We start from the raw sequence: 26,442 nt of genomic DNA on the forward strand, positions 1-26,442 counted from the left end.
TGCTGGGGTAATGTGCTGGCATATTATACCCAACTTGGGTATAGTGTTTAAATTCAACAGTAAATTTTTGATAGATTAATTTTTGATAGATTTTTTCATTATTTATATAACTTCTGACTTTTTCTTTCAAAAATCATTTTATGTGTATGTATGTTTTGCCTGCATGTATATCTATGTACCACATTCCTGCAGTGTCCATGAAGAGCATCAGATTTCCTGGAGCTGAGGTTACAAAACGTGAGCTGTCGTATTGGTGATGGAAGCTGAACCTGAGTCCTCTCCAAGAGCAGAAAGTGCTTTTAGCACTGAGCCATTTCTCCAACCCCCATAGAACTTCTGATTTTTTTTTTGAGTTTTTTTTTTTTCTGAAGCCAACTTAGAGTAGTAGTTTAAATTCAGTGATTTTGAAAGCAGAGCTCTGAAGCAGGAGCAGTAAGATCTAGGAATTTGTTAGGAATACAAATTCTCAGGACCCACCTCAGACCTACTTAATGAATGAAAAACACAAGGGTCAGGTCCAAGCGATCTTATCAGCATTTTAATACCCACTCCCTGAGACACACACACACACACACACACACACACACCTTCTCATGGATACTAAAGTTTGAAACTGTTGTATTTTACTGCTTCCTATTGTCCGTTAGGAATCTAAGGACCAGATGTGAGAGACCCTAAGTAGTCACCTAAGTAGTAATTACTGAGTTACTAAGTGCTTGGGAATGTGTTCATCGGTCATTTTTATTCTTTCTTTCTCTTTTAGAGACAAGGTCTCAATGGTAGTCAAGGCTAGCCTCCCACTCACTCTGTAGCTGAGGATTACCTTGAACTCCTCACCCTCTTGCCTCTATCTCCTACCTGCTAGGATTGTAGGCATGAGCCTCCCCATCCGGTTTGTTAGCATTCCATTATTTTTAGAACAAACTACTGAAATAGCCCATTGATAACTTATGTAAAAAGCACGATATGAAAACCAGTTCTTAAATTTTCTATTAAGTGACTTTAGTAAGTTTTGGAAGTAATCATCCTGTATTAAACCATCACAAAAGTCTTCAGTCTCACCTTAATCACATACATTGCTTCAGTCATACATGTATGGGATGCACATGTGTATGGAATTGCATTTTCTAAAATTCATATTAAATAAGAACTTGGAATTTTTTTTTCAAAATTTGTGATTGGACCATTTACAGACTGTCTTCGAGACTGCATTTTATCTCACTAATTTCAAAGCTATTCTGTGTGAAAGAGGGGATTGCTTTCTGCAAAAGTTTAAAAATATTTAAGCAATGCATATTTGAAATGTATAAATATATATTTTAATACCATATACTAGCATCAGATCTACAACTCTAAGTGCTCAATTTCATTAGCTTTGGAAGCTGCACAAACCCATCTCCCTATCATTGAAGACATGGCAGAGACCATCTTTATTGCCCCAGGAAATGTCCTTGTCCTCTTAGTTAGGGTTACTATTGCTGTCATGGAGCACCATCATCATTTTTAAATCTAATACCTAAATATTCATTGGTCTGATTTCAAATTCTTCATAGTACATAGAAAAAAATGTCACTTAGTTCCTTCGACTCCATTTTGCTTCCTTTCTTAAAGGAGTTAACTATAAATTGTCAGAAGATGACGATAAGGATCATAAAATGCTAAACTTACTGTAATGTTTCCTCTAAGTTTTGTTAAGTTCTGTTATCTGCACATGAGCCTTTGGCTATAATCAAGTTATTTTTACCAATAATCACATGAGGACTACTTCTGGTATGACAGCTCACTATCAATTTTTCAATGTAATTTTGGAGTATTTTGTCTAGGAGGGAGCAGAGTGCTCTGCCTGTCCATCAATCATGGTGAGCCCAGAAACTCTGCCTCGATTGCTGTAGAGTTCAAAGATTGTTGCTCAGTTTCTTATGACTTTCAAGCTCACATAGTAGAGAATACAAAAATGCAGCCATTGGTCCTCGAAATCCCATTTTATGGTCTTGATTAGAGAATCAGAATTTGTGTCTTTAGATGAAATTACAAAATTGCAAAATTACATTGCAAACAAAGCTACAGGGTTTTGTTTAGATGGTTAGAACAATTACAATAGCCCTAGCCTCACAGTTTTAGAATTTAAAAGTCATTAGTTAGAGACCGGAGTTCCTGCTCTGGAGGAAGGGCAGGCAAGCGGTGGCTGGGGATACTGTTCCTCCTCTGGTATTTGCCTCTCAAGCCAGGAAGTGAATTTCTTAATCGCCAACAGTTTGAGTTACCTGCATCCCATTCAGTCCGTGCTCCAGCTTCCTACCTTTTGTTTGTGAAGTTCTGTAGGAAAGAGGGTGCTTAACTGAACGGTAGTAAAACCGGGTACTAACTCTGCCAGTGAATTTCCAGCCCCAATTCTGAAGTATTTGAATTGAAAACACTCTCAAAGAAGTGTCTGTCTCCCCTCTCCGTTTCCAAAAGGAGTAGTCTATCAGAATCTGAAAGAGAATTCGTGATAAAGTCCTCTCAGGAGGCCTCGAGCTTGACAAAGCTCATTCTCTTCTCTTCTTTAAAATCTTGATTATCAGATGCAGGCAATCACCTGGTGTTCGCTGGTCTCCCCCTCCCCCACCCCTTGCCTGCTTTGTGCATCCACACCCCCCTCCCCCATACAAAGACAAAACACCTAGGCCTGCCATCACCCTCCCCCGACAAGGATGGGAGAAACACCAGCCCTTTTCTTAGTTCCATCCAATCCTGGGAAAGTCCAGCCTTAGCTTGGACTCAGCAAACTCGCTCTACCTGCCTCCGCTTATCAGACTCCCCACCCATCTCTGCAGCCCGGAGCCTTCCGATCCCAGAGCCGGACGGCGTTAGAAGTGGGTGGAGGCAGGAGAAGGCGGTGGCACAGCGGTACCTAGTGGCACCGCCAGGCCACGTCCAGAGTACGTGGCACTGGCCATTGACAGAAGGGGAGGGGACTGGGTTTTCTCCTCCCTGGGAGGAGTGTCAAGGCATCCAGCAGAGGAGGGAGATTCCTTGAAAGGATCAGGGCGTGTATTTGGCGAGATCTTATCAGAGTTAAAGCAGACGGGCGCTGGCCTTATGTCTCGCTCTCTCTTCTCCACCGCGAGGGAAGTCCGCTTTACCGGGTTAGCTGGAGAGACTGGATTGAGGGCCAGGCGGAGTGCTCTCCAGTCCGCATGCGCAGAGCCCCAACAGTCGGACTACAACTCCCAGAGGAGCTCTCGGAGGCCGCCTTCCCGGCGCCATCTTGAAATCTGATGCTTCACCTCCCGGGCTTTGCGTCAGCCTGGAGCCGCCACTACCGTCCCGGAGCCCAGCCTGGCCGCCCGGGAGGACGCCGAGGGCACCGCAGCGGCCCGCGGAGAGACAGTTGTGGGGACTCTGGCAGCGAGCTTGCGCAGCTTGTGCGCCGTCACTCAGCATCCCACCCCCTTGTGTCTCAGCTCCCGCCCCCTGCGCGAGGGGCGGGGCTGGTCTTGTGGTACCCAGAGCCTGCGCACGCTGAGGCGAGCCCCTGCCCGGTGAGGACCCAGGACTGGGCCATGCCAGCCCACGACCCCCGAGGTGGGAAGAGGACCTCGTCGCAGAGCCGGTGAGCAACCCGCCGCGGTGGGCGTTGCAGAGAGGCTCGGCGCCCTCCCGGAGTGAAGATGAAAGAGGTTTGCAGGATCTGTGCCCGGGAGCTGTGTGGAAACCAGCGGCGCTGGATCTTCCACACCGCGTCCAAGCTCAACCTCCAGGTTCTGCTTTCGCACGTCCTAGGCAAAGATGTCTCTCGTGATGGCAAAGCCGAGTTTGCATGCAGCAAGTGTGCTTTCATGCTCGATCGCATCTATCGATTCGATACTGTTATTGCCAGGATCGAAGCCCTTTCAATCGAGCGCCTGCAGAAGCTGCTGCTGGAAAAGGATCGCCTCAAGTTCTGCATTGCCAGTATGTATCGGAAGAACAACGATGACTCTGGCGAGGAGATGAAGGCGGGGAGTGGGACCGTTGACATTTCCGGCTTGCCAGATGCGAGGTACTCTGCACTGCTCCAGGAAGACTTTGCCTACTCGGGGTTTGAGTGCTGGGTAGAAAACGAGGATCAGATCCACGACTCACACAGCTGTCATGCTTCCGAAGGCCCCGGAAACCGACCCCGGAGATGCCGAGGTTGTGCGGCTTTGCGGGTTGCGGATTCCGACTATGAAGCCATTTGTAAGGTGCCTCGAAAAGTGTCCAGAAGTATTTCTTACGGCCCCTCCAGCAGGTGGTCTACCAGCATCTGCACCGAAGAACCGGCATTGTCAGAAGTTGGGCCACCAGACTTACCAAGCACAAAAGTTCCCCCGGATGGAGAAAGCATGGAGGAAGGGACACCGGGTTCCTCTGTGGAATCTTTGGATGCTAGTGTCCAGGCTAGTCCTCCACAGCACAAAGATGAGGAAACGGAGAGGAGCGCGAAGGAACTTGTGAAGTGTGACTATTGGTCCGATGAACAGGCTCCTCAGCCATTGTGTAACCACAAACTGGAGCTAGCTCTTAGCATGATTAAAGGTCTTGACTATAAGCCCATTCAGAGTCCCCCAGGGAGCAGGCTTCCTGTTCCAGTGAAATCCAGCCCACCTGGAGCCAAGCCTGGCCATCTCTTGACAGATGGAGTTAGTTCCAGTTTCCCTGACAGGCCTTTGAAACCCCTTTGCAGGACACCTGTGAGTTACCCTTTGGAGATTTCAGACATGCAGGAGCTGTGGGATGACCTCTATGACGAATATTTGCCGTTCGGGTTCCAGGTATACACAATGGCTAAGTACAGTGCCTTTCCGATGTGCTGTCCACTGGTTTCCGTGGTTCGCCTAGCTCCAGGATAATAACGGTCTAGGGCTGTAAAGAAAAGAATTTACCGTTGAGCCCATTTTGGCTGTGCTTTTTGCTTGTGCCCCATTCAGTAAATGTGATTTACACTTAGTTAAATCACTTTTTTTTTTTTTTTTTTTTTTTTTTTTTTGAGACAGGGTTTCTGTGTAGCCTTGGCTATCCTGGACTCATTTTGAAGACCAAGCTGGCCTCAAACTCGCAGATATCCGCCTGCCTCTGCCTCCCAGAATACTGAATTACAGGCGTGAGCCACCATATCTGGCTTAAAATTGTGTATCTTTTATGTACCAAAATATAAAGTTTTTTTTCCCTGAACAAAGGAGTCATTTCGCCTCACTTTTGGCACCAGAAGTCTTCCTAACTCCCCCTCTCCCCCCTTTTTTTTTGTGCCATTTTTGCTTTTAGATTTGTGGATGATATCTTCCATTGTCTTTCTGTAAGAGAGTTAGGTACCTGGCAAGTTCTCCCTGGAGAAGCTTTCCATCCCCCAGATGCCTCAAAATGGTTAGCGGGTAGGATGAAACCTATTAATCCTTCAGAAAAGCATTAGGAAGAATATCTGGGCAGTGTTTGTTATAACTGATGATCATCTGAGAGTTAATGGTGACTTGATCATGGAAAATACTTGGGAATTCAAATGTCACTCACAAAGTTAAGGTGAAAACTGTACAGGCAGCTTTTCCACTGACTGCTACTAGAAGATATTTCTTATTAAGGAGTGACTTACTCATCATACTCTTGACCTTCTTAATGCCTGGAGATTGGCAGCGAACTTAATTTGAGCTGTTCATGACCATCCAACTGATTTCACAACACCCTTTTAAATTCACTATTTCCGGGGACTTGGGAGATGTTACTTTGTTTCCATAGCAACATTAAATGCTAGATTCAGTTAACTTTGTGAAACATCCCGGCACATTCCATTTCATATGTAGTGGTACCATTGCAAAGGTGGACAGCCTAGATGTCACCGGGGAAGCTTGGTCCTCAATCAACAGGAGTCTAGAAGTGGATGGTCTGGTAATAAATGAAGTTGAGATTCCAATTAAATGGAATTTTTGAGGCATAGTTAGGCTGCATGTAAAGTTTATAAACTAATAACGTTAGCAGAAAGCGTAAGAAATTATCAGAAACAGCACATATGATAGTGCTATAAAAAAGCAAAACCAAACAAAACCCCCAGACTCCCAATGCTCTCATTTGTGTGGATGTTGAGCATTGTAGCCAGTTCTTGGGTACGTCCTTTCTTTTCCCAGTGGAGCTTCCCTGCTCTGTTTGGCCCAAGCAGTGTTTCTGTGACTAGGCAATAGATGCTACAAAGTAAACACTTATACAAATCTCAGATGATATCTGAAAATAGGCAGGTGTCGATGGGGAAATACGTTGTTTTCTTCTCTCAGCCATGGCCAATACTACAGCAAGCTGAAGACCTGAAGATTCCATGGAAAACGAGAGTTTTTTTCACCCCATGTTTAATTGAAAAGTATTTTTTGATATGTTGCCTGGACTCAGCCAGTTTTGGAGTTGTGAAGGATTTTCAAGAGCACCCCTGATTAAAAAATGTTGGAAAGTTCCTGTTTAAGTAAGAGCCCTCACCGGTTCCAGCCAAGACCTTTTAATTCTGTGCTTTTAATTACATTACCTGAAGCACATCACCTTGACCTATTTTAAGCCAAGAACCCACTTTCTGTATCTCAGATATTCCAGGAGGATTTTTCAGGGTTTCTGGAAAGAAAACCGAATAAGTGTGTAAATTATGGTAATTGTATTCTTAGTTCAAATCCCTTTTACAGTAACTGTGGATGTTAGAGCTGTAAATTAGAGGGTGTGACCTTTCTGTTGTCACATGACTTAATGTGAAGAATTGGGAGGTGAGAGAAAAATGACATTGAGCTTCTGGAAAGAGTATTTGGTTACTATGTTTCCTCTAATAACTTAAGATGCAGGGAAAAATAGTTTCCCTGAGCTCAAAGTGTTTGTAATCAAAATATGTATTTTATTCTGCACCTTAATCTAATTGATTAAGTCTGATTGGCTTTTAATCTCCTTAAGAGCTGTTGTGCTGTTGCATAGAACCAAAGCCAGATGGGACAAAGGCACATCAATTTTACCTATTTTTCTGAGCACATGTAGGTAGAATTTTAAAAATGCAATTTTTGGTAGCTTTTTTTGGATTGCAGGTACAAGAGCCTTGAAAGCAAAATTTTTCCTACAATAAGAAGGACACCTGAAAAGCTGATCTGTTTAGTCATTTTGATTCTTTTGTTTAATCCTCTACTTAACCCCTTGTATGTGTATTGTACATCAGCCTGAAGATTCTTCCTGAGGGCTTTGCTTCCCTCCCAACCCGGCCCCTTCCTTGTCCATATGTTAAGGTAAACAGCAACAGTATATTTATCTTGCTTACTGATACTATGCAGATCATTTATTTACCTTCTGTGGATTTTATGCCTGAAGACCCAGGCACTTCAGTTTATATCCTGGAAAGTTTCAGGTCTTGTTCTGGGTAGTAATTTCCTTCTTTATCGTCTGGGCCTGAAGTAGAAAAGCCACGGTAGGGGTGTGTGTGGTCTCCTAGTAAACAGCAGTTCACAGAGCACTGAGCCACCAGGCTCCTCTCTGTCTAAATTCAAAGAGCACACCTTTGCTTCAAACCTTAAAGTGTCAAAGTCTTTTTTTTTTTTTTGGCAGGGGGAGGTGAATTTTTCCCACTTACACCTTAGCTGTATATTTAGGCAGATCAGGCCCTTCAGGAAATGTAGACATTAAATACTAGTCAGCGGTTAGACCTTGAATGTTATACTAGCTGGTGGTTCTTGTTTGTCTCTGCTGATTAACAGTAGGCTAGAAAATGATAGCAGTTTGAGATCTGTGACTCACTATTGTAGGGATTAGAGCACGGCAGGAAAAGTGCTGCTAATCCAGAGGTAAAAACACTGCTGTTTAGCCTTGTGTTGTGTAGCGCTGGGCCTGGACTCAGCTCTCCTTTTCGGATTGATAAAGCATGCACACTCAGCCTGACTTGAGTAATCTGAAAGGACACTGTGGTTAGGTCCTGGTCTTGGAAGCCACGTATCTGCTGGTGACCCTAATGCTACTAAGCTAAGGATCGCTGACTTCTGCCTGGATAGATTCTTCCCAGGACCCTTAAGCTTGTGTCCTTCGGACTGCACAAGAACTTTAGTGCACACTCCTGACTCAGAGGAACTTACCAAACGCCCTTTGGGCTTCTCTGAAAAGGCATTTTTCTCTGCTGTAAAGGAATAAATGATGAAGGGAGAAGCGAGCACCTCCCATGTTTTAAGTAAGTCATTTACAAACTCCAAAGTTTCCTGTGACTCACACTGAGGCAGTTCACATGAGACGCCGATTCCTTGCCTGTGGCTTTCTGCTTTAAAGTTGCCACTCATATGCCCTTGTGTTTATGTATGTATAGGCAGAGAAACCACATATATGTGAATATAAACATGTGCTTATCCACACACACACACAATGGTTTTGCTCCTCAGAGGGCTGCTGAAGGATTAGAATGTTGAATGAGGAAGTAGGTAGGAGCCAGGCCTGTTACGGTTTCGCTTTGTTTTTATTGGTCTTATTCATTAAGCACAAACGTTTGCTCCCTAAAATGTTTCTGACATTATGGTGAGCAATGAGTCTATAGTAATAAGAGCTGCGTCAGCAACTGAACTGCAATTTAGTTTTCTCTGGACACTTTTTGGTTTTTTTTGGGTTTTTTTGTTTGTTTTTTGTTTTGTTTTGTGACTTGAATATCTCAGCTTGCCTTTTGTGGCTTTCCATTTCCTTGTACATAAACTGGAATTGGGGCAACTGGTTAGTCTGTTGCTTCCTTCAGAGTTCTACGTTCTCTGAGTTAAAGCGAATAAATAGGACTATCTTCCTGCCACTTCAGTGTTGAATCTGTTCCTTGATACCCAGCACTAGATTCAGGGACTGAGCCTGAGGTCCTGGGCATGCCAGGTAAACATGCCTTAGAGCTGGGCTGTCTCATTAGCCCTGGAGTTAAGTTGCTTTAACTCTGCTCGCTGTGGTTGAGAGTTCAAATTTGTAGTGGATGTTACTGGACAGTTATTTTACACGGAGGAAACACAAAGCCAGGTCTCAGAGAGGCTGCTTTACCATTGAATCACTGACAGTTTTATTTGTCCGTTAGAATTGTATCTATTTCAGTCATCTGTAATGCTATGCATGTGACATAATTCACATTGCTTTGGGGGAGACTTCTTGAAGTCACAACAAATATCTCAAGTATTTCTGGGAGTCGTCCTCCTTGCTTCTTTTCCTGTGTCCAATTGTCTGGAGCAGCAACAGGACATTAACTGTACCAGACCCATCCACCTAGCTCTTCCACGGCTGTCTTTACAGTCCAGCCCCCTTTCGCCTGCATTCTGATCTCTCATCTGACACTGCTCTTACTGTCCATCATTACGGATTAGCTGGAGTGAGCTTTTTAAAAAAATTTAAATATGATCGTTTTTCTGTTAGAAAACACTGCAGTCACAGTCGGGGCTGGAGACTTAGCTGCACAGGGCCCTGGGTTTGATACCCAGAACCACCAAAACCAAAACAAAAAAGTGAGTATATAAAACACTACAGACAGTTCTCATTCCACTTTAGATTGGTCCAGCTTGATTATCCTTGTTGTGCAGGACTGTAAGACCTGGGCTGTGGCTCCCTTAACACTTGATTCTGTTACTCTCCCTTTGTCCAGTGTGTTCTAGTAAGGCCTGTCTGAATCCCTCTTTCACACTCGCAATGTGGCTAGTCTGAGTTGAAATGTGCACTGAGTATAAAATAGATCTCAGATTTTAAATACTTAAAAACATAATATCTTATTTTTATATTGATCATATATTTGCTGAAACAAATTGTCAAAACCAAGTTCACTTTTTTTTTAACTTTATTCATTGAAGCTATGAGAAAGTTAAAAATGACACATGTAGTGGCACACACTATATTTCTCCTGGATATATAGGCCTGTCTTTTCCCAGGCTCACGTTCCATCAGCTGTTCTTGCCAACCCAATTGTCTTCTTTTGCCTTTAGCAAACTGTCTACTTCCCCTTCAGGGGGTCCATTTGGATACTGTCTCAAAGGGAGCCCTCCTCTAGTTGATATATAGTAACAGTCACCAATTCTCTGTAATACTCTCCAACGTTTCTGCACAGGACTTGCTGCTAGGTGATGCTCTGCATTTCCCTATTTATCCTGTAGCCACCAGACCCAAGTGCTGTAAATTCTGCTTCAAGAGTAGTCACTTTTGTCCTGTAACAGTATTTTTTCTCCAACTTAGTGTCTGCTAGTAATGCTCAACAGATCTGTATTGAGGGAGTAGATGAAGTTAACGGGCCCTACTGATAAGCAAGAAGCGTAACCAGAGTGAATGAGCTCATTTCACTCCCCTTTCTTGTCAAAGCAGGCATTGAAGTCCAGCTTCTAGGGGATGCTGTCAGAAGCCTGAGTGCTTTTATGAGTCATTCCATCAGCTTTCAGAACTCTCATGGCTGGTTTTATTTCCTGCCATTTGTTTTTGTTTGAGACTATGTCTTAATAACTCTTTAATCTTACCTTTTAGAAGTTTAAGATTTTTTTTTTTTATCAATCCATTTAGTGGGGACAAAGTAGCCTTTTAATGAACTGCTCAGAAATATCTGTGGGCTTATAAATAAGGTAATAAGACATCCTTATTTGTACCTGCTTTTCCTAATGGAATTTATTACACCCCTTTCATTCTTAGCAGTGGTTTGAAGCTGAGTGTGGTGAGGCAGGCTTGTAATCTTAGAGTTAGGAAGCTGAAGCATGATTGTAATTTTGAGGTCAGACTGGATTATGAGAGCCTGTTTCAGAGAGAGAGAGAGAGAGAAATTGATGATGACTCAATGTGAGTGGTCAGTTATAAGATCATTCTACCTATAAAGATCTATAAAGGTAAAAAAGTTGATATTTTATATCCATTAGCTCCACCCATTCCTCCCTTTTATCTTGAACTTCCTTCTTACTCATCATAGCCAGCTTTGAAGATCTCATCCCTCATTTTAGATCTAGATAAAGTATGTCTCTGCCAAGAGCCTTTTTTGTATGACCTGTCAAAATGAATAGTCTCCAAATATGACCATTTCCATTTCTTCAGTAGACCAAGACTGTTGGGAACCAGAACTAAGTATTTATCTGCATGTACTCCCCACAGACCCTGTGTTTTATAGTTAGAAGCGGCGATAGGTAGAGTCAGCCATTACCCCAGGCCCTGGAACGGGAGAAACGCTGGAAGTGTGAGGAAGAGAGAACCATGAATAGAGTTCTTTGGTTTTCCAGAGGAGAGAGGGGCTAGCAGAGGAGGGAGGGTGTGAGGTCACCATGGGTGGGTTCCTCAGGTAGCCACTGTTTTAGCCCCTCGTGGTCTTCAGGTGCACTTTGACCTCATTCACACTGTGCTCATGAAGACTGAGTATTCTTAGAAAGTACACACCCGTCTTCCTGATTATTATGATTATGTTTTTATTTTTGCTTTCACTCCTCGTTTTTATTTTTATTTTTTTTAATTTTAAAGGGACAAAACCCTCCTGTGCTTCCTCACCTGGATTTACTGAGTGCTCCTATTTCGTCACATTTTGCCTTTTAACTCCTGTATCTGGGCATGCCATTTTTTTATAACTTCCAAACAAGTCATTTACTCTAGATACAGCCATATGTATTTCATGAGGACAAGGGCATCTCTTATTGACTGCAGTACAAATTAAGGAAATTTGTTGAGCAGAAATGCTGTTCTCTAATGTATGGCCAGTATTAAAAAAAAAAAAAAAAGTCTGCCGGTTTTTTTCAACAGCACAAACAGGCCTGTTGTGGGACAGGTAAATTGGAATATAACTTTGATCCTTTCATGCCTTCATTAATCTCCTGGTTAAACACAGAATAAAGCACATATCTGGTTGTTACTCTGTGCTTTATTAAGCCTCCCTTCTCTTTCAGTTCTGAGTTACGTGCTTTACCTGACAAAGCCGTGTTTGTGTGAGTGGGTAGAGAGTGATAAGGGAGAAGGTGTGGATGGCAGTGAAGCGGCACTCTTTACAAGTGACAGGGCTGTCTGTGGGAAGACACCTGGCCACCTGAGCAGCAACTATGGTTTCCAGCTCTCTGAAAAAGGAGGCCCAGTTTGAACGTGAAAATCAGACGCATTGTGGCTGCATTTACTCAGTGTGCTTGTCTTTCCTGTTGCCTTCTGTAGCCCATGCCTAAAGAGGTACACAAGCAACAAAAGCTGGACTCAGATGAAGCCCCTGTAACCCAGCCGTCTGTGTCTGATTCCCACCTGGCAGAACTCCAGGACAAAATCCAGCAAACAGAGGCCACCAACAAGGTACCGGCTCTAGGCCAACTCCATCACCGAGAGTAGGACTTGGGGGTTGAAAACTGTGCCATCCCCAGTTCTCTACCGAATAGTTCATTCTAAAGTATAGTTCTACACTTTTATCTTTACTTCCTCGTGTGTGTGTGTGTGTGTGTGTGTGTGTGTGTGTACACAGACTCACAGACTAATGGTCATTTTCAGGTATTTTTCCTCAAGAACTACCTCCCTTGAGGTATTTTTGGAGACAGTCTTTTTGTCTGGGACCCAGGGCTTAAAAATCAAGCCCAGGGATCCATCTGTTTCCACATTCTCAGGCTTCTAAGCTCACACCTCCAAGCCTGGCTTTTATGTGGCAGCTGGGGATCAAACTCAGGTCCTCAAAGCTTGCTCAGCCTTTCCCTTTGTTTCCTATCGGGCAGGATTTTAGCTTGTTACACATACCACAATTTTTGATGCCTTTTAGGAGTGAGGTTAGACCTTCCATGTAATCTTTAACTCTGCAGTAAGGTTCTGAAACAGGAAGTTTGTGCTTTTGATTTTTTAGTGTAACTTTTTACCCCTATATAGCTCATGGATTTTTGTTTGTTTGTTTGTTTCAAGACAGGGTTTCTCTGTGTAGCCTTCACTGTCCTGGATTCCCTTTGTAGACCAGGCTGGCCTTGAACTTCAGCAATCTGCTTGCCTCTGTTTCCCAGAGTGCTGGGATTATAGGCATGCACCACTGCACCCAGCTAGCTTATGGACTTTAATGTTTACTTACAAAGCCGTTATCCCAAGGAGGCTCCTGAATATCTAGCCTAGTTACACTCCTTGTTTGTTTGTTTGTTTGTTTGGTTGTTTGGTTGGTTTTTGGGGTGTTTTGTTTTTGAGACAGGGTTTCTCTGTGTAGCCCTGGCTGTCCAGGACTCACTCTGTAGATCAGGCTGACCTCTAACTCACAGAGATCCACCTGCCTCTGCCTCCCACAGTGCTGGGATCACAGATGTGTGCCACCACTCCCACTTAGTTACACTCTTATAGTAAACTGTCCTATACTACATAGCAGGCATTCCTCGGTCGTGTGAGGGGACCGAGAGAATATACTATGGCTGTTGACATGAAGAATGTGCAGAGCATGAGAACTTGGGTATTTGAGCATTGAGGGAAGCGTTGCATAGTTTCTGCCTCTCTTCATATTCGGACTCTCATGGTTACCGTGTGTGGAAAAGAAATAAAGCAGTATGCCCTAAGTCATTCCTTAAACCTGAGATGTGCAGTCTAGTTTGATGGCTCTTCAGGTAAAAAGTCATCATGGCACTAACAAGAGATTTTCTGCTGAATTCAGAGTCTTCAAGAGAAGTTGAATGAAATGAGCTGTGAACTAAAATCTGCACATGAGTCATCTCAGAAGCAAGATACGACGATTCAAAGCCTCAAGGAAACACTAAAAAGCAGGGAAAGTGAGGTAAGCTGCTATGTAATCACAGGCCAATGGGGAAGCAGTTCACCCTGTGGAAGGAGATAGGCACTCTATATTTTGTATCTGTCACTGTTGTCAGACCAGCAAATCTTATGGTGGAAAACTGTCCACTAGGCAGGTGTTTTGGAATGGTTCTGTTACTTGCAGAAGAGATAGTGTAATTTATGTGTGGTTTGCTAACATTAGCACGCTATCCTTCTCTCCTGTCAGACAGAGGAGCTGTACCAGGTGATTGAAGGTCAAAACGACACAATGGCAAAGCTTCGAGAAATGCTGCACCAGAGCCAGCTTGGACAGCTTCATGTACGTGAGGGCGATAGACAGAGCCGAGTCAGCCCGGGCTTCACAGTTCCCTCAGGGGCTCATGTGTTCCTCCTTAGGATGGTGATTATGATTCTTCCCTTTCCAGACCTCAGAGGGCATCGGCCCTGCTCAGCAACAGGTGGCCCTGCTGGATCTTCAGAGCGCTCTATTCTGCAGCCAGCTTGAAATACAGAAGCTCCAGAGGCTGGTGCGCCAGAAAGAACGCCAACTGGCTGATGGCAAGCGATGCATGCAGTTTGTAGAGGCTACAGCACAGGAGAGAGAGCAACAGAAGGAAGCTGCTTGGAAGCACAACCAGGTAAATCATTAAACATTTTATTGCTCCTGATTCTGACTTTGCCCACAGTAACTCGTTAGCAGGACAGTTTGTGCTGAACCTGAGCCCTTGAGTCATTTGCTTAGTCTAATTTGGTCAGTGTTTGTTGCCTCTGGCTCATATGCCAGATGAGCAGATTGTGTCCTGGAAATTCAGAGGCGAATATCAGAGGCTCTGTTTCTTAAGTTACTTATAGTTAAGTTACTTACCGTTTCGTAGGAGAGGCAGTCATTGTCATAATGTCAATAGGGTAAATACTGCCAAAGACACAGGTTTATGTTTCCATAGCAACGTCTAGGAGGGACTGAGGAAAAAAGTCAGAGGAGATAACTGAGGTTACTCTGAAAGGATAAAGTGAGCTGGTGGGGCTGGTGAGATGGCTCAGCAAGTGAAAAATGCTTGCCTCACAAGCATTCCTACCCCAGAACTTGGAAGGAGAGAACCAGTTCCTGACAGTTGTCCTTTGACCTCCATATATGCAAACCTGCGCACACATACATCACACACAGACACACCACAAACAAATAATTAACTAATTAGTTAGTTAATTAAATCAAAAAGGCATTGGGTAAAGTAAGGAAGGGTATTTACATGCATAATTAGCAATGTAATTTAAGTATTATACCATCCTTAAAAAGTTGCTCTAAGAAAAAAAAAAAAGTTGCTCTATCTTGTTATGGAGCACATGCTTTCTGGTTGGTTCCTCCTCCTCCTTCTTTTTCTTCTTCTTCTTCATTTTAAAGATCTTTTTGTGTGGGCTGTCTCCTATTTTAGTAGTTCAGAAATTAATTGTTATTATGATTAATTATTTATGAACCATGAATTTTCTTTAGAAATATTAAAATGTCAGATATTTTTGCAGGGTTGGGGTGATAATGCAAATTAAGAAGCTAAGTTCTTTAGGGAGGAAGGTGATAGAACCATTGAGCCGAGGAAAGGATTCAGGGTTAGAATGAAGACCTCACTTAGTAGACTATAGAGATATTCTTTTAAACCAGATATGAAATTTACTTTCTATTCTATAATTTTGATAAGCTTTGATAGCCTATTTCATTTGTATTCTCTATACATTCTCTATATCAATTTAAATAATGGCATTTTCTGCTACTCTATATATTTCTATCTGCCTGTTTTGTTTTGGGGTGGGATCAAATTATGTTGTCTAGGCTGGCCTTGCATTTTAGATCCTTCTGTCCTTGGGTTCTCAGTGGCTGGAATTATGGGCAGTTGCCATCGTGCCCAGCTTGTATTGAAAGTGTTAAGACTTTAAAAAGGGGATGTATATTTTTCCCCCAGGAGTTACGAAGAGCTTTGCGACACCTCCAAGGAGAATTGCAGACTAAGAACCAGCAGCTTCATGTTTTGGAGGCAGAAAAATACAGTGAGATTCGAGCCCAGGAGCAGACTGTTCAACACCTAAACAGCAGCCTAAGTCACAAAGAGCAACTGGTTCAGGTGAGCTCAAAGATGACCGCCAGGCTTCCAGAGCTCTCAGACGCCTACCTCATGCTCCAAGTGTGAACGGTAAAATTGGAAACACATACAATGAATAGAAAAATACACTCCAGCAGCAGGCTACCCAGCAGGCAAATAACTGTGTGCAAATGTAGTGTAGGCAGTATTCAGCAAACCGAAGACCTGTTTGCTAAAGACTTCAGGGGAAAATAGGACACTAAGAAGTGTGATCAGTTCTGCCACCCACTAGGCTTTGGGGACACTGAAGCTCTTAAATTTCCGGGCGTATAATTTTTACATACCGTTGTATATAATTCCCATTCCCTCACAGATATACCCACGCCACGTCTTTATTTGGGAAATATCTTTTTGTTGTTGGTGGTTTTGTTTTGTTCTGAGGTGGGTCTGACTATGTAGCCCTGGGTGACCTGTTGCTATGTAGACCAGACTGGCCTCCAGCTTACAGAGATCCACCTGCCTTTGCCTCCTCAGTGTTGGGATAAAAAGTGGGTGAGCCACCAGGCTGAGCTCAAAGTCTTTTGTGAGGTCTTTATCGACACTTTTAGGAAAAGCCAGGCAGTGTGTCTCCTGCGTTTCCTTGAGCATGTTGGCTCCCCTGCTAGTCTGTTTCTTGCCGAAGTGTTAACAATTTTCATGTCTGTTATCTCCAACTTTTTGTGTATGTGTGCTAAATAACAAGTTCCTTGGAAAAATGAAGAGACTCAGCCCACAGCCATAAAGAAAAGTACTTTTATCTCATTAGGAACTTCAGGAGCTTCTACAGTATCGAGATAACTCAGACAAAACTCTAGAGACAAACGAGATGTTACTTGAGAAACTGCGGCAACGAATACAAGACCGAGCTGTGGCTCTAGAGGTACGCAGCCAGTCCCCCCACCGCACTGCGGGTTGTCCTAGCTGCAACTGGTGTCCAGATGACTGCTTTGGGGCCTCCGTTTTCTGCTCTTTTCATCTGGGATCTCACTGACCAAAAGTGATAGTTTAGTGAACCCTCCAGCACTTAGGAGCCTTACTTTCCTTGCAGCGGGTCATAGACGACAAGTTCTCTGCTCTAGAAGAAAAGGACAAGGAGCTGCGGCAGCTTCATCTCTCTGTGAGAGAGCGAGATCACGACTTAGAGAGACTGCGGAGTGTCCTGTCTGCCAATGAAGCCACCATGCAAGTAAGAGCCAAATCCAGCTCACTCCGCCCGCCTCCCGTTGCTTTCCAGGCCTCCAGGGCCAGGCCCTGCACTGTTCTCTGAAACCCAGAGTATTTGCTTTGAAAGGAAAATAAAATTAAAACCCAGAGGAAAGTCGCATCCACTCACCCCCCCTCCCCCACACACACACCCTGCCGATCAGACAGGGAGGCTCGGAGCACTTCTGCCACTTTTACGTTGTAGCCTTACAGGGGAGTAGTGGAGGTGATGGCTGTTTTCACTGCTGTAACTTCTCATCCTTGTCCACTAAGTGGGTTCGCACACACACTCTTCTCTGAGCATGGCTGGGGTCATGTGCACACACACATACTTTATATTGTGTTTTCCTCATTGATATTACGTGGGTGTCAGTGTATCTCTTCTATATCTGCTTGTTTTCTTACAATATACATTTAGCGTCTCTGCGTACTTTAGATCCTATGTAGCTGCCCTCTGTCCGTTCTTGAAGACAGCACTCACTTTTCTGCCAGAGAAACTATTCATCCCACAGGCCTATTTTACCATGCATTCTCTATTTAGCCCTCCACAAACCAGATTTTTAAAGAGAAAATACCAGTGTGACATTCTGTGTTTCTTCCTCTCACAAAAAGGGGCACGTGGGTCTCAGTTAAAGGTGGGGCTGATTTCTCATCCTGAGGAGAATGGGTGGCCCTTTGGCTTACATTGGCTGTGTGTGTCCCTATAGAGTATGGAGAGTCTCCTGAGGGCCAAAAGCCTGGAAGTGGAACAGCTAACTGCCACCTGTCAAAACCTCCAGTGGCTGAAAGAAGAATCGGAAACCAAGTTTGGCCATTGGCAGAAAGAGCAGGAGAGCATCATCCAGCAGCTGCAGACATCTCTGCACGACAGGAACAAAGAAGTGGAGGCAAGGCCTCCCTAACCCGCAGGCATTGGCTGAGGGATGCCTAGGCTCAGGCTCAGTTAGAAGTCTTGAGGCCTGAGGAGCCAGCGACCCAAGTCTGTAATTACAGTCTGTGCCTGGGAGAGTAGCTACCTTTCCCTGGGAATTCTTTTTACAACTATAAATTTAACACATCATCATTCTCAGAGAAGCTATATGAGAATTAATTAGATCTGAAAACATGTCTGCATTATAACTGACCCGTTTTATAATAGTTACAATGTGCTTGCTGGGTGGGGCTCTGTTTTAAGAGCTTAGTGGAAATTAACTTAGCGAATCCTCACAATTCCATGAGGGCATACTCTGCTTTCCAAGCAAAGACCTAGATGTTTGTGGTTAAGTAACTCATCAAAGCAGCACAGCAGAGAGGCTTGGCTACTTCAGTCGAGCCCGTGTGGCTCCACGGTTTGAAGCACCATACGCTATATTTCTTTGTAGACTAGGGGCTCTGGTGCCATCACTCTCCCTATGAATATACTTTCCTTGATCCTCTTTTATTTTTCCCAGACATGGTCTTGCTTTATATCCAGGCTGGCTTCAGGCTTGCATCCTCCTGCTTGAGACTGAGAGGTGCAGGCCCTGTGGAGGCATGTGCACCCAGATCATCATTCCTTTTAGCCCATGCCTTTTCACCCCCTCTCTAAAGTTACACTGCAGAGGAATTAAGTCAGCCGAGTGTCCTTTTGCTCGACCTGACACTAACAGTTGTGTGCCCGAGCATAAGGAAAACTACTTCGGAAATTATTGCACAGGCTGCCATCTAGGGGTGTCTCTGTATTGTTACTATTTCACTGAGTATGTGTGTCCAGCCTTCTAAGTCATGGGCCTATGCTAGGTTTGGGGGGAAAAAATGATAAGACGTTGTACTGTTCCTAAGAATCTTATAACTCCTTTACGATGGGTGCTTTGATGTGCAGTAGAGAAAATTCTGTCCTCCAGAAACTCACACCATCCCTTTCACACTAGGATCTCAGCGCAACATTGCTCTGTAAACTCGGACCTGGTCAGAGTGAAATCGCTGAGGAACTGTGCCAGCGCCTGCAGCGCAAAGAGAGGATGCTGCAGGACCTCCTGAGTGACCGGAATAAACAAGCGGTGGAGCATGAAATGGAGGTGCAGGCGCTGCTCCAGTCCGTGAGCACCAGGGAGCAGGAAAGCCAGGTTAGCACTGATACGAAGGCGGACAGAGCCCAGGAAACGCTGATGCTCGGCAGGCAGGGAGCATCTGAAGCGGTTCACTTGGGATCGCTCATCTTACAGTTTACTCCGTTTCTTTTCTTCAGTTTAAGAACCACAGTTCTCCATCAGTAAGAATGAAATGGTTTTAAGTATTGCGTCTGGAAAGCGGCCTAGACAACACATGTATCCATTACTTTCGTTTTCTCTGATTGTTTTGAGAGAATGAGAGAAAGGGGAATGGAATTCTGAAATACTATTATCTAAGTTATCAAGACTTGAGTGATAGTTTATCTTTCCAGCTAAGATATGGGAGAAGCTACACCCACAGCTTCATTCTCAACACATTCATTCTCTCTTCCCCGCCCCTCTGAAACAGATACAGCCCAGACTGGCCTGGAACACACTACATAGTCCAAGCTCAGATTAGCAATCCTCCTGCCTGAGCCTGTAGAATGTTGGGTTTACAGGTGTGTGGCACCACACGCAGTTCGTATTTTCTCTCTTTTAAGATGTAAAGTGTTTGCTTTACTTACTTATCTGGGGGGGGGGGTGTATCCTGGTGCGTGTGCAGAGGCCAGAGAATACGTTTTGGTCATCAGTTCCCTCCACCATTTGGCGTGCAAGCGTCAGTCAGCAGCCGTTACCCACTCAGCCATCTGGTCCCATATTTACTCCTAATTCTTGTAAAAAAATCCAACTGATGTTAGGTGGAAACAATTGTTTTTTTGAGGGCCATTATGAGAAAAAGTAATATCAGGATAATAAAGGATATATGAATCTTAAAATAACAATGCACATTATTTTAAAAGTAATTTATTATTATTATTTTTTTCTTTTGAGACCATGTTTCACACTGTAGCCCAGGCTGGTCTGGAACTCACTGCCTAGCTGAAAGCTGGCCTCATTCACGGCAGGCCTCCTGCATCAGCCTCCCAAGTGCTGGGATTACAGTCTGATCCATCACACCCAGATTTGAAGGTCAATTCCTAGTTTCTCCTGATTCCTGCACATCTTTTTCTCTAAGGCTGTTTGACATGCGGTGCATTTCAGGAATTCCCTTAGTTTTTACATGAAGCTAGATTCCTTCTCCCTCACGATATTGGTCTTAATATCTTGTAAAACTTATTTATATTATGGAGTGGTTATGTGACTGTACTCTATTCTAATTCTCCCATCCACTCAAATAAATACAGATCTAGTCAGAAACATTCTTCTTTGTGGATTTGGAGACTTCTTCAAAAGTAGACCAAACAAAATCACGGTGAATCATTTGAGTTGTTCACTCAAATGACCAAGAAGTCTTTACATTTTCTCTTTAACTTTTGCAGTATAAAAGAATCAGTCATCTATACTGCTGAAAGAAATACACACAGCTGCCAGTAAAATAGTGGGACAGAGGTGCTTGCAAGAGAGTACATGGCTTTTGCAGCTCAGCAGCAGCCCCAGTGGTGTTCTTGTGCGTCTGTCTCTCAGGTTTCTCCTGCACCAGCATGACCTGGGTAGCTTCTGTAAGGGAGACTGAGTGACTAGGAGGGGTTTGAGAATCTGTGATTCTAATGCGGTTCACAGAACACACTTGGCAGAGACAAAGCCCTGTCCTGGTGCTGCGCTGGCCACGCACCTTGTCTGTGCTCTTACGTTTCCAGGGAGACTTTTAATAGTAAACATCATCAGTCCACTGATATGTCTCAGGTGATTCTGTCCAGACCTCAAAAGAGTCCAAATTTACACACCAAAACTGCGAGTTTTTCTTTTTTAGTTCTCATTTAGAAACTATGATGGGCGCTCAGCTCTTTCATCTGAACAATTGATTGGTTTCAGCCCAGAGAGAACTGGTGCTATAACTTAGCTGCCATGGTTCCAATTCATTATTTCAACCCCTGAAAGTCCACAGTTACTACTGTATGTGTGCCTGGGTGTGTGTGATGCGTGTGTGGGCATGTGTGCCCTGGTGCATGTACGGAAGTTACACAACAACTTTGTGGAGTTGTTTATCTCCTGCCACCTCTGTATGAGTTCCACAGATCAAATTCACACGTATATGACAAACACCTTTACCTGCTGAGCCATCTTCCAGCCCTAAATGAAGGCTAAGCCCTGAATGCATTTCTATACACTAAAGGCTCAGCCCTGAATGCATTTCTATACACTAATGGTCACAAGTAAGTTCTGGGTCTTTCCTTTGCATCATCAGCATCTTAGGAAACTGGGATTAGAAATAAACTACTTAGATTTTTAATTCTTTCCATTGGTTGACAGGTTCATAAATTTATAGAGTGAATTTTGGTCATCCTCACCCCGTGTTCTCTTTCTCCTCCACCTCCCATTCCCACTGGCACTTCTTTTTCTGAATAAGCACGCGTTGTACTTTCAAGTCTTTTTAGTGTGTGGCTGCTGACTTCAGTTGAGGGTTCTTATCTAAGCATGAGTGGGAGATTAATTACTGGAGCAAGGGCAACTTATCAATAACTACCCACCAGAGAAATGGTCCCTTGTCTTCCAGTAACTGTCAACAGGTTCTCAGTTTCTGCCCACTTATGATGAAGTGTTGACAGGCCCGATTTTTTTTTTTTTTTTTTTTTTTTTGCTTTTGCTTTTGCTTACTCTTTTGGGGAGATGGGGGAGATTTTTTTTTTCTTAACTATTAAAATATAAGCTCTATTTTTGAGAATGTAATAATATATTTTTATTATATTTGCCCTTCCTTCTTCCCTCTGATTCCTGATTCCTCCCAGATGTACCCCATCTCCTTTCAACTTGTTTTGTTTTTTTAAAGCCCACTGATTCTAATTCCTAATTCCCATATGCTTATGGGCGTAGGGACATCCAAGTGAATCTCCCAGGGTCTCTACCCTTAAAGACATGGGTTCCCCCTCCTCCAGCAACCATCAACTATCACTGGCTTTCTCAGGTAGGGGGCAGTCTCAGAAAGCCTCTCCTCTCTTCATGCTGACATGTTGACTGGCTTCATCTTGTGCAGGTCTTGCATGACCACAGCTGCTGTGAGTTCTTGAGAGCAGTGCTCCTGTCATGTCCAGAAGACAGTCTCAGTGTGGTCCCCCCTGACCTCTTACAGTCTTTCCTCTCTCCCTGATGGTCCTGGAGCCTTACAGGGAAGAGGGTGCTGGAGAGATGATTCAGTGGTTGAGTCCTCACTACTCTTGCAGAGGACCTGGGTTCAGTTCCCAGAGCCTTCAGGTGGTTTACAATCATCTGTGACTCCAGGTCTAGAGGCCCTTCTTCTGGCCTCTATCAGCACCACACACATGTGTTACACAGGCATGCATGCAGGCAAAACCCTCATGCACATCAAATAAAAATGAAGAAATTTGAAAGTAGATTTTATTTATTTTACTTTAATATCTTTCTAATGTTCCTTGTGATTCCTTCCTTACCAGGCTGCTGCAGAAAAAATGGCACAAGCCCTCATGGAAAGAAACTCAGAATTACAGGCCCTGCGCCAGTATTTAGGAGGGAAAGAGGTAATGGCGTCATCTCAGGCGCTCATCTCAAACCAGCAAGCTGAAGTGACTTCCATCGGCCCCCACCTGGGAGAGCAGACCGATCAAGTAAGAACTGTAGACTCACAGCAATATTCATAGCGACCACATTCCCTTTTGACATTTGAGGCAGCAGCTGGGGCATTTCAACCGTAAATCACAGGAGACTATTCCAAGTCTGTCATTGGGAGCATAGTTTCTGCATCTTCCCAAGCCTCACAACCCTTTCCGTTTTCAGGGTTCTCTGCAGGTGCCCTCCAGAGAGGATAGCACTTCACTGACTGCTAGAGAAGATGCCAGCGTGCCCCGGTCCACATTAGGTAAGTTGCCGTTTTGTTTTGTGCTTTGCTTTTCCCTGCTCTGTTGCTGTCTAGTCGATCTGGTCAGGACACTTAACGATAGTTCAGAAAACCAGTCTGGAATCCTCTGAATTCTAGAGACACCATCACTTTACAAGAAAAACTGCCCAAACCTTACGTGGATATTTTTTTTTCTTAGTTCTTTTCAGACCCATTGTTAAATCAACTTATATATTAAAAATTAAATGTTACTTCAGAAATTACATATATAAAACGGAATACTCAGAAGGCCCATCTCTATCCCTGTTTCTCAGTTCTGTTCACCTCCTGAGAGTAATAACTTTCATTTCTAGGCTGTGCTCCTTCCTATGTATGTGTTTTTTTTTAATAAGCAGATCATTTAGATGTGTAGATGGATGGGTGTATCATTTGCTCCTTTCTCGAGTAAATGCGTTCTTTGGAGTGTAGCGTTAGTATCCTTGAAATCTGAGTCAGTTCACCAGCATCGGTCCCATTCTCTCTCAGGTGCATAGGGGAGTATGCCGGGTGAGCATGTCATAGCCTTTCCCACCTGTTCTTTTTAGCAAACATCTTGACTGTGGTGGTCTCCACTATAAATGTTGCTACAGACGTGTTCTTAGCCTACACCTCCCAGAAACAGGGCAGCAGAGACCACAGAGCGCCTCCGTGGTTAACGCCAGTGCTGTGCGTTTGTTTCAGGAGACTTGGACATGGTTTCGGGGCTGGAGAAGGAGCTGAGTAATGCCAGGGAGGAACTCGAGCTCATGGCTAAAAAGGAAAGAGAAAGCCAGGTAAGTTTCCTGGTCGGGACCAGTTCATCAATTCCTAGGTCTTCTTTCAAACTGGTGTATGTTTTAAACATTCCAGTTCTCCACATGACTTCAAATGCAAGGTGAGCCTTTCTTCCCAGAGAGAAGCATGAATGTTGTATGTCTTTGTCACATCAATACGATGCTCTCCCTGCAGTGGAAAGCGTCAATTCTTTTTTCTATCCCTCTTGGTACTAAAATAAAACAATCGTCAAGCACTTGTGCCAAACAGAAGTGTTGTGAAACCCTTGCCTAGCGATGACATCAGACATGTGAACTTTGCAAGTAGTAAATGAGAGGCATGTGAGCATGAGCAGGTCTGTACACTGAGGTTCCTCACACGCTCTGTGCTCTTCAAGGCCTAAACCCACATCTCATGGGAAATAGTATCATCTCCACTTTATAGGTGAAAACGTAGAAATATAATTTTTTCAACATGTACGTAGGGGCTCACATAATGTCCAAACTGAGGTGTAAACCCAAGTCTGTACACCCCAAATACTTACTACGAAGTCATTTCTTAGAGTGGACATTTTCCCACCTTGTGGTTTTGATTCTTTCTGTCGATGAGTTTTCATCTCGTCTTAGAAGATCTCTCAGACTTACAGAATGTCTTCCTGATGCACCCAGCTGCATGTCCATTAATGACATAGATTAGAAGGCAGCTTAGGGCTCAGCACAGAGGGCCAGACTGAACTGGAGACTCACACGCAGCTGCAACATCCAGTTTGGCCAGTGACTGTCCTGGATTCCTACGGTGACTCGGAAAGCTCAGTTTCTCTGCTTTTCTGGGTTTTGCCCTGACTTGGTCTCTCCTGTAGCACTGATGTCTGGATTATGCCTCTTGACCTGAGAGCCCCACCCTCGTTGCCGCTCCTTGCTCTGGTTCTGCTGTCGCCGCTGTGTGATTATCCATTCCCGGCGCTGCGGTTCCCACCCACCATTCCTCTTCTCCTCATGTTCCCGATCTATGTTAACATTCCTTTTTGCTTCTGTCCTGTTTTGAGGGTCATAAAATTGCAGGGGCTGTGACTGTGTGTTCTGAATAAATGCTTTCTATTGCTCAGCTTTCTGTATTCTTAACCAACCACTTACTTCCGAGCCCAGGACCATTACATATTCCCTCTAATGCTAACAGCCTTCTGGGCTTCTCAGTGTTTGTAAACATTCCCTTACTGTCTGGTAGTGGAAGTGGCAAAGCGGTTTTTTTCTGTTACATGCCAAACATTTTAAAGATGTTTTCTGTAGTTCTTTGTGGCCCTAGAAATTCGTACTCTCACTTGCAGACAAGGAAACTGAACCTCAGTGTAAAAGCTTTGTTGGCAGCTTGAGCTAGGACTTAAAACCCATGTCAGTCTGTCAGCAGACCTTAATGCTGCAAAATATTTTTCCTTGTGTTTATCAACTTTTAAAAAAAATTAATTTATGTTATGTATATATAAATTTATATAGTTTATGTATATAAAGTAAATAAATTTACTTTTTCTACATGTATGTCTGTACACCCATGTGTGCCTGGAGCCTTCAGAGGTCAGGAGAGGGCATCAGTTCCCTGGGGACCAGAGGTACAGATGGTTGTGAGCTGCTGTGCGGGTGCTGGGGATCAAACCTGGGTCATCCAGGAGAACAGCCAGTGCTCTTAACCACTGAGCCATCTTTCCAGCCCTAGTGTTGTCTTTAATGATGCAAATACTGAGATATTGACTTACAGTAATCTCTTAAGGGGGCCCAGGAGTTGTGCTTCTCCATTCCTTCTGAACAACCTGAAAAATAAAGTCAGTGGCAGACACTATCAGCTTTAACGCTGACATAAAGCCTTGCTGCCAACACCAAGTGGGCCCAGAGTTATTCGGCTCGGCCTACCCAGCCACAGGCGGCTGGCCCTAAGGGAAGCAGAAGGGAAAGCAAGCCTCCCAGAGGCAGCTGCCTCCCAAGTAGAGGACTGGGAGGAGAAAGTCAAGCAAGCCTGGTTCACTCTGCCGCCACCTACTATCTTAAAATAGGTCTTTCAAATGCTCACTTAAAATAACTCGCCACTGTCAACAGTACCTGTTGAAAGACATTAAGCCTGGCAGCCTGATTTGCCTGCCTTTACTGTGCACTAACGGTTAACTATTTACCAACTCTATGCTCTTAAATTAGTTCCTTAATTTCCTCATGCCTCAGTCGACTTGTCTCCGCACTGAAGTGTAGACATCGTCTTGGCTGTCATTGGAGAGAGGTTACATCATGGAATTGCTGGGGGATTTACTCATGAGATGCATTCCCTAGGCCAGAGCTAGAACTGGAGATGAGAGGGCCTGCAGAATCAACAAGCTCCTTCCCTGGATCTGTGCGCTCCCTACTAGGGCAATAACAGTCACCAAACAGACGAGCAACTGAAATGTCGTAGTCTTAGATGGTAAAGTAATTATACACTGTAGTGTGTGTGTGTGACAAAGGGAAAGTAGCCCAGAGGAGGACCTGCTCCGTTAAGGGCCCAAGGGCTTCCTTGAGCAGGCTGTTACCTGAGAGGACAAGACAGCGGCTGACGGAGCAGTAGGAGAAAAGGTCCTTGGTCATCAGCAAGCCTGGTGTGCTGCAGTCAGATGGCAGACATTGAAGTAGGAGAGGACTAGAGGGTTCCAGGTCGTTAGGTGTGTTGAGAACTAAATACAAGTAATGCATTGTATGTGCCTGGGCCGTAGCAGGCGTGCAGGGAATGTTAGCAGGAGCGGTTGTTACCGTGGTGT

The 26,442-nt window shown here is 44.1% G+C and overlaps 1 protein-coding gene across 18 annotated transcripts in view; it reads left to right on the top strand.

Moving 5' to 3' along the window:
• The window catches only part of LOC110545906 (myomegalin-like), a 187,711-nt gene that overhangs the window by 112,159 nt on the left and 49,110 nt on the right, over positions 1-26,442 (top strand). For 14 of the 18 annotated variants that reach the window (XM_060393027.1, XM_060393029.1, XM_060393019.1 and 11 more), the window contains 12 exons: positions 12,103-12,234; positions 13,550-13,669; positions 13,895-13,987; positions 14,094-14,306; positions 15,621-15,779; positions 16,543-16,656; positions 16,825-16,962; positions 17,687-17,866; positions 18,869-19,063; positions 22,480-22,650; positions 22,820-22,901; positions 23,601-23,692. In XM_060393027.1, the coding sequence (XP_060249010.1) occupies positions 12,103-12,234; positions 13,550-13,669; positions 13,895-13,987; positions 14,094-14,306; positions 15,621-15,779; positions 16,543-16,656; positions 16,825-16,962; positions 17,687-17,866; positions 18,869-19,063; positions 22,480-22,650; positions 22,820-22,901; positions 23,601-23,692 (1,689 nt within the window). Of the gene's footprint in view, positions 1-3,046; positions 4,779-12,102; positions 12,235-13,549; positions 13,670-13,894; positions 13,988-14,093; positions 14,307-15,620; positions 15,780-16,542; positions 16,657-16,824; positions 16,963-17,686; positions 17,867-18,868; positions 19,064-22,479; positions 22,651-22,819; positions 22,902-23,600; positions 23,693-26,442 lie in introns of those variants that run through there. The other 4 variants (XM_021632333.2, XM_021632337.2, XM_021632334.2 and 1 more) reach the window with 2 other exon arrangements.

The sequence above is a fragment of the Meriones unguiculatus genome, chromosome 10, assembly GCF_030254825.1.
Source record: "Meriones unguiculatus strain TT.TT164.6M chromosome 10, Bangor_MerUng_6.1, whole genome shotgun sequence".
Classification (NCBI taxonomy): domain Eukaryota; kingdom Metazoa; phylum Chordata; class Mammalia; order Rodentia; family Muridae; genus Meriones; species Meriones unguiculatus.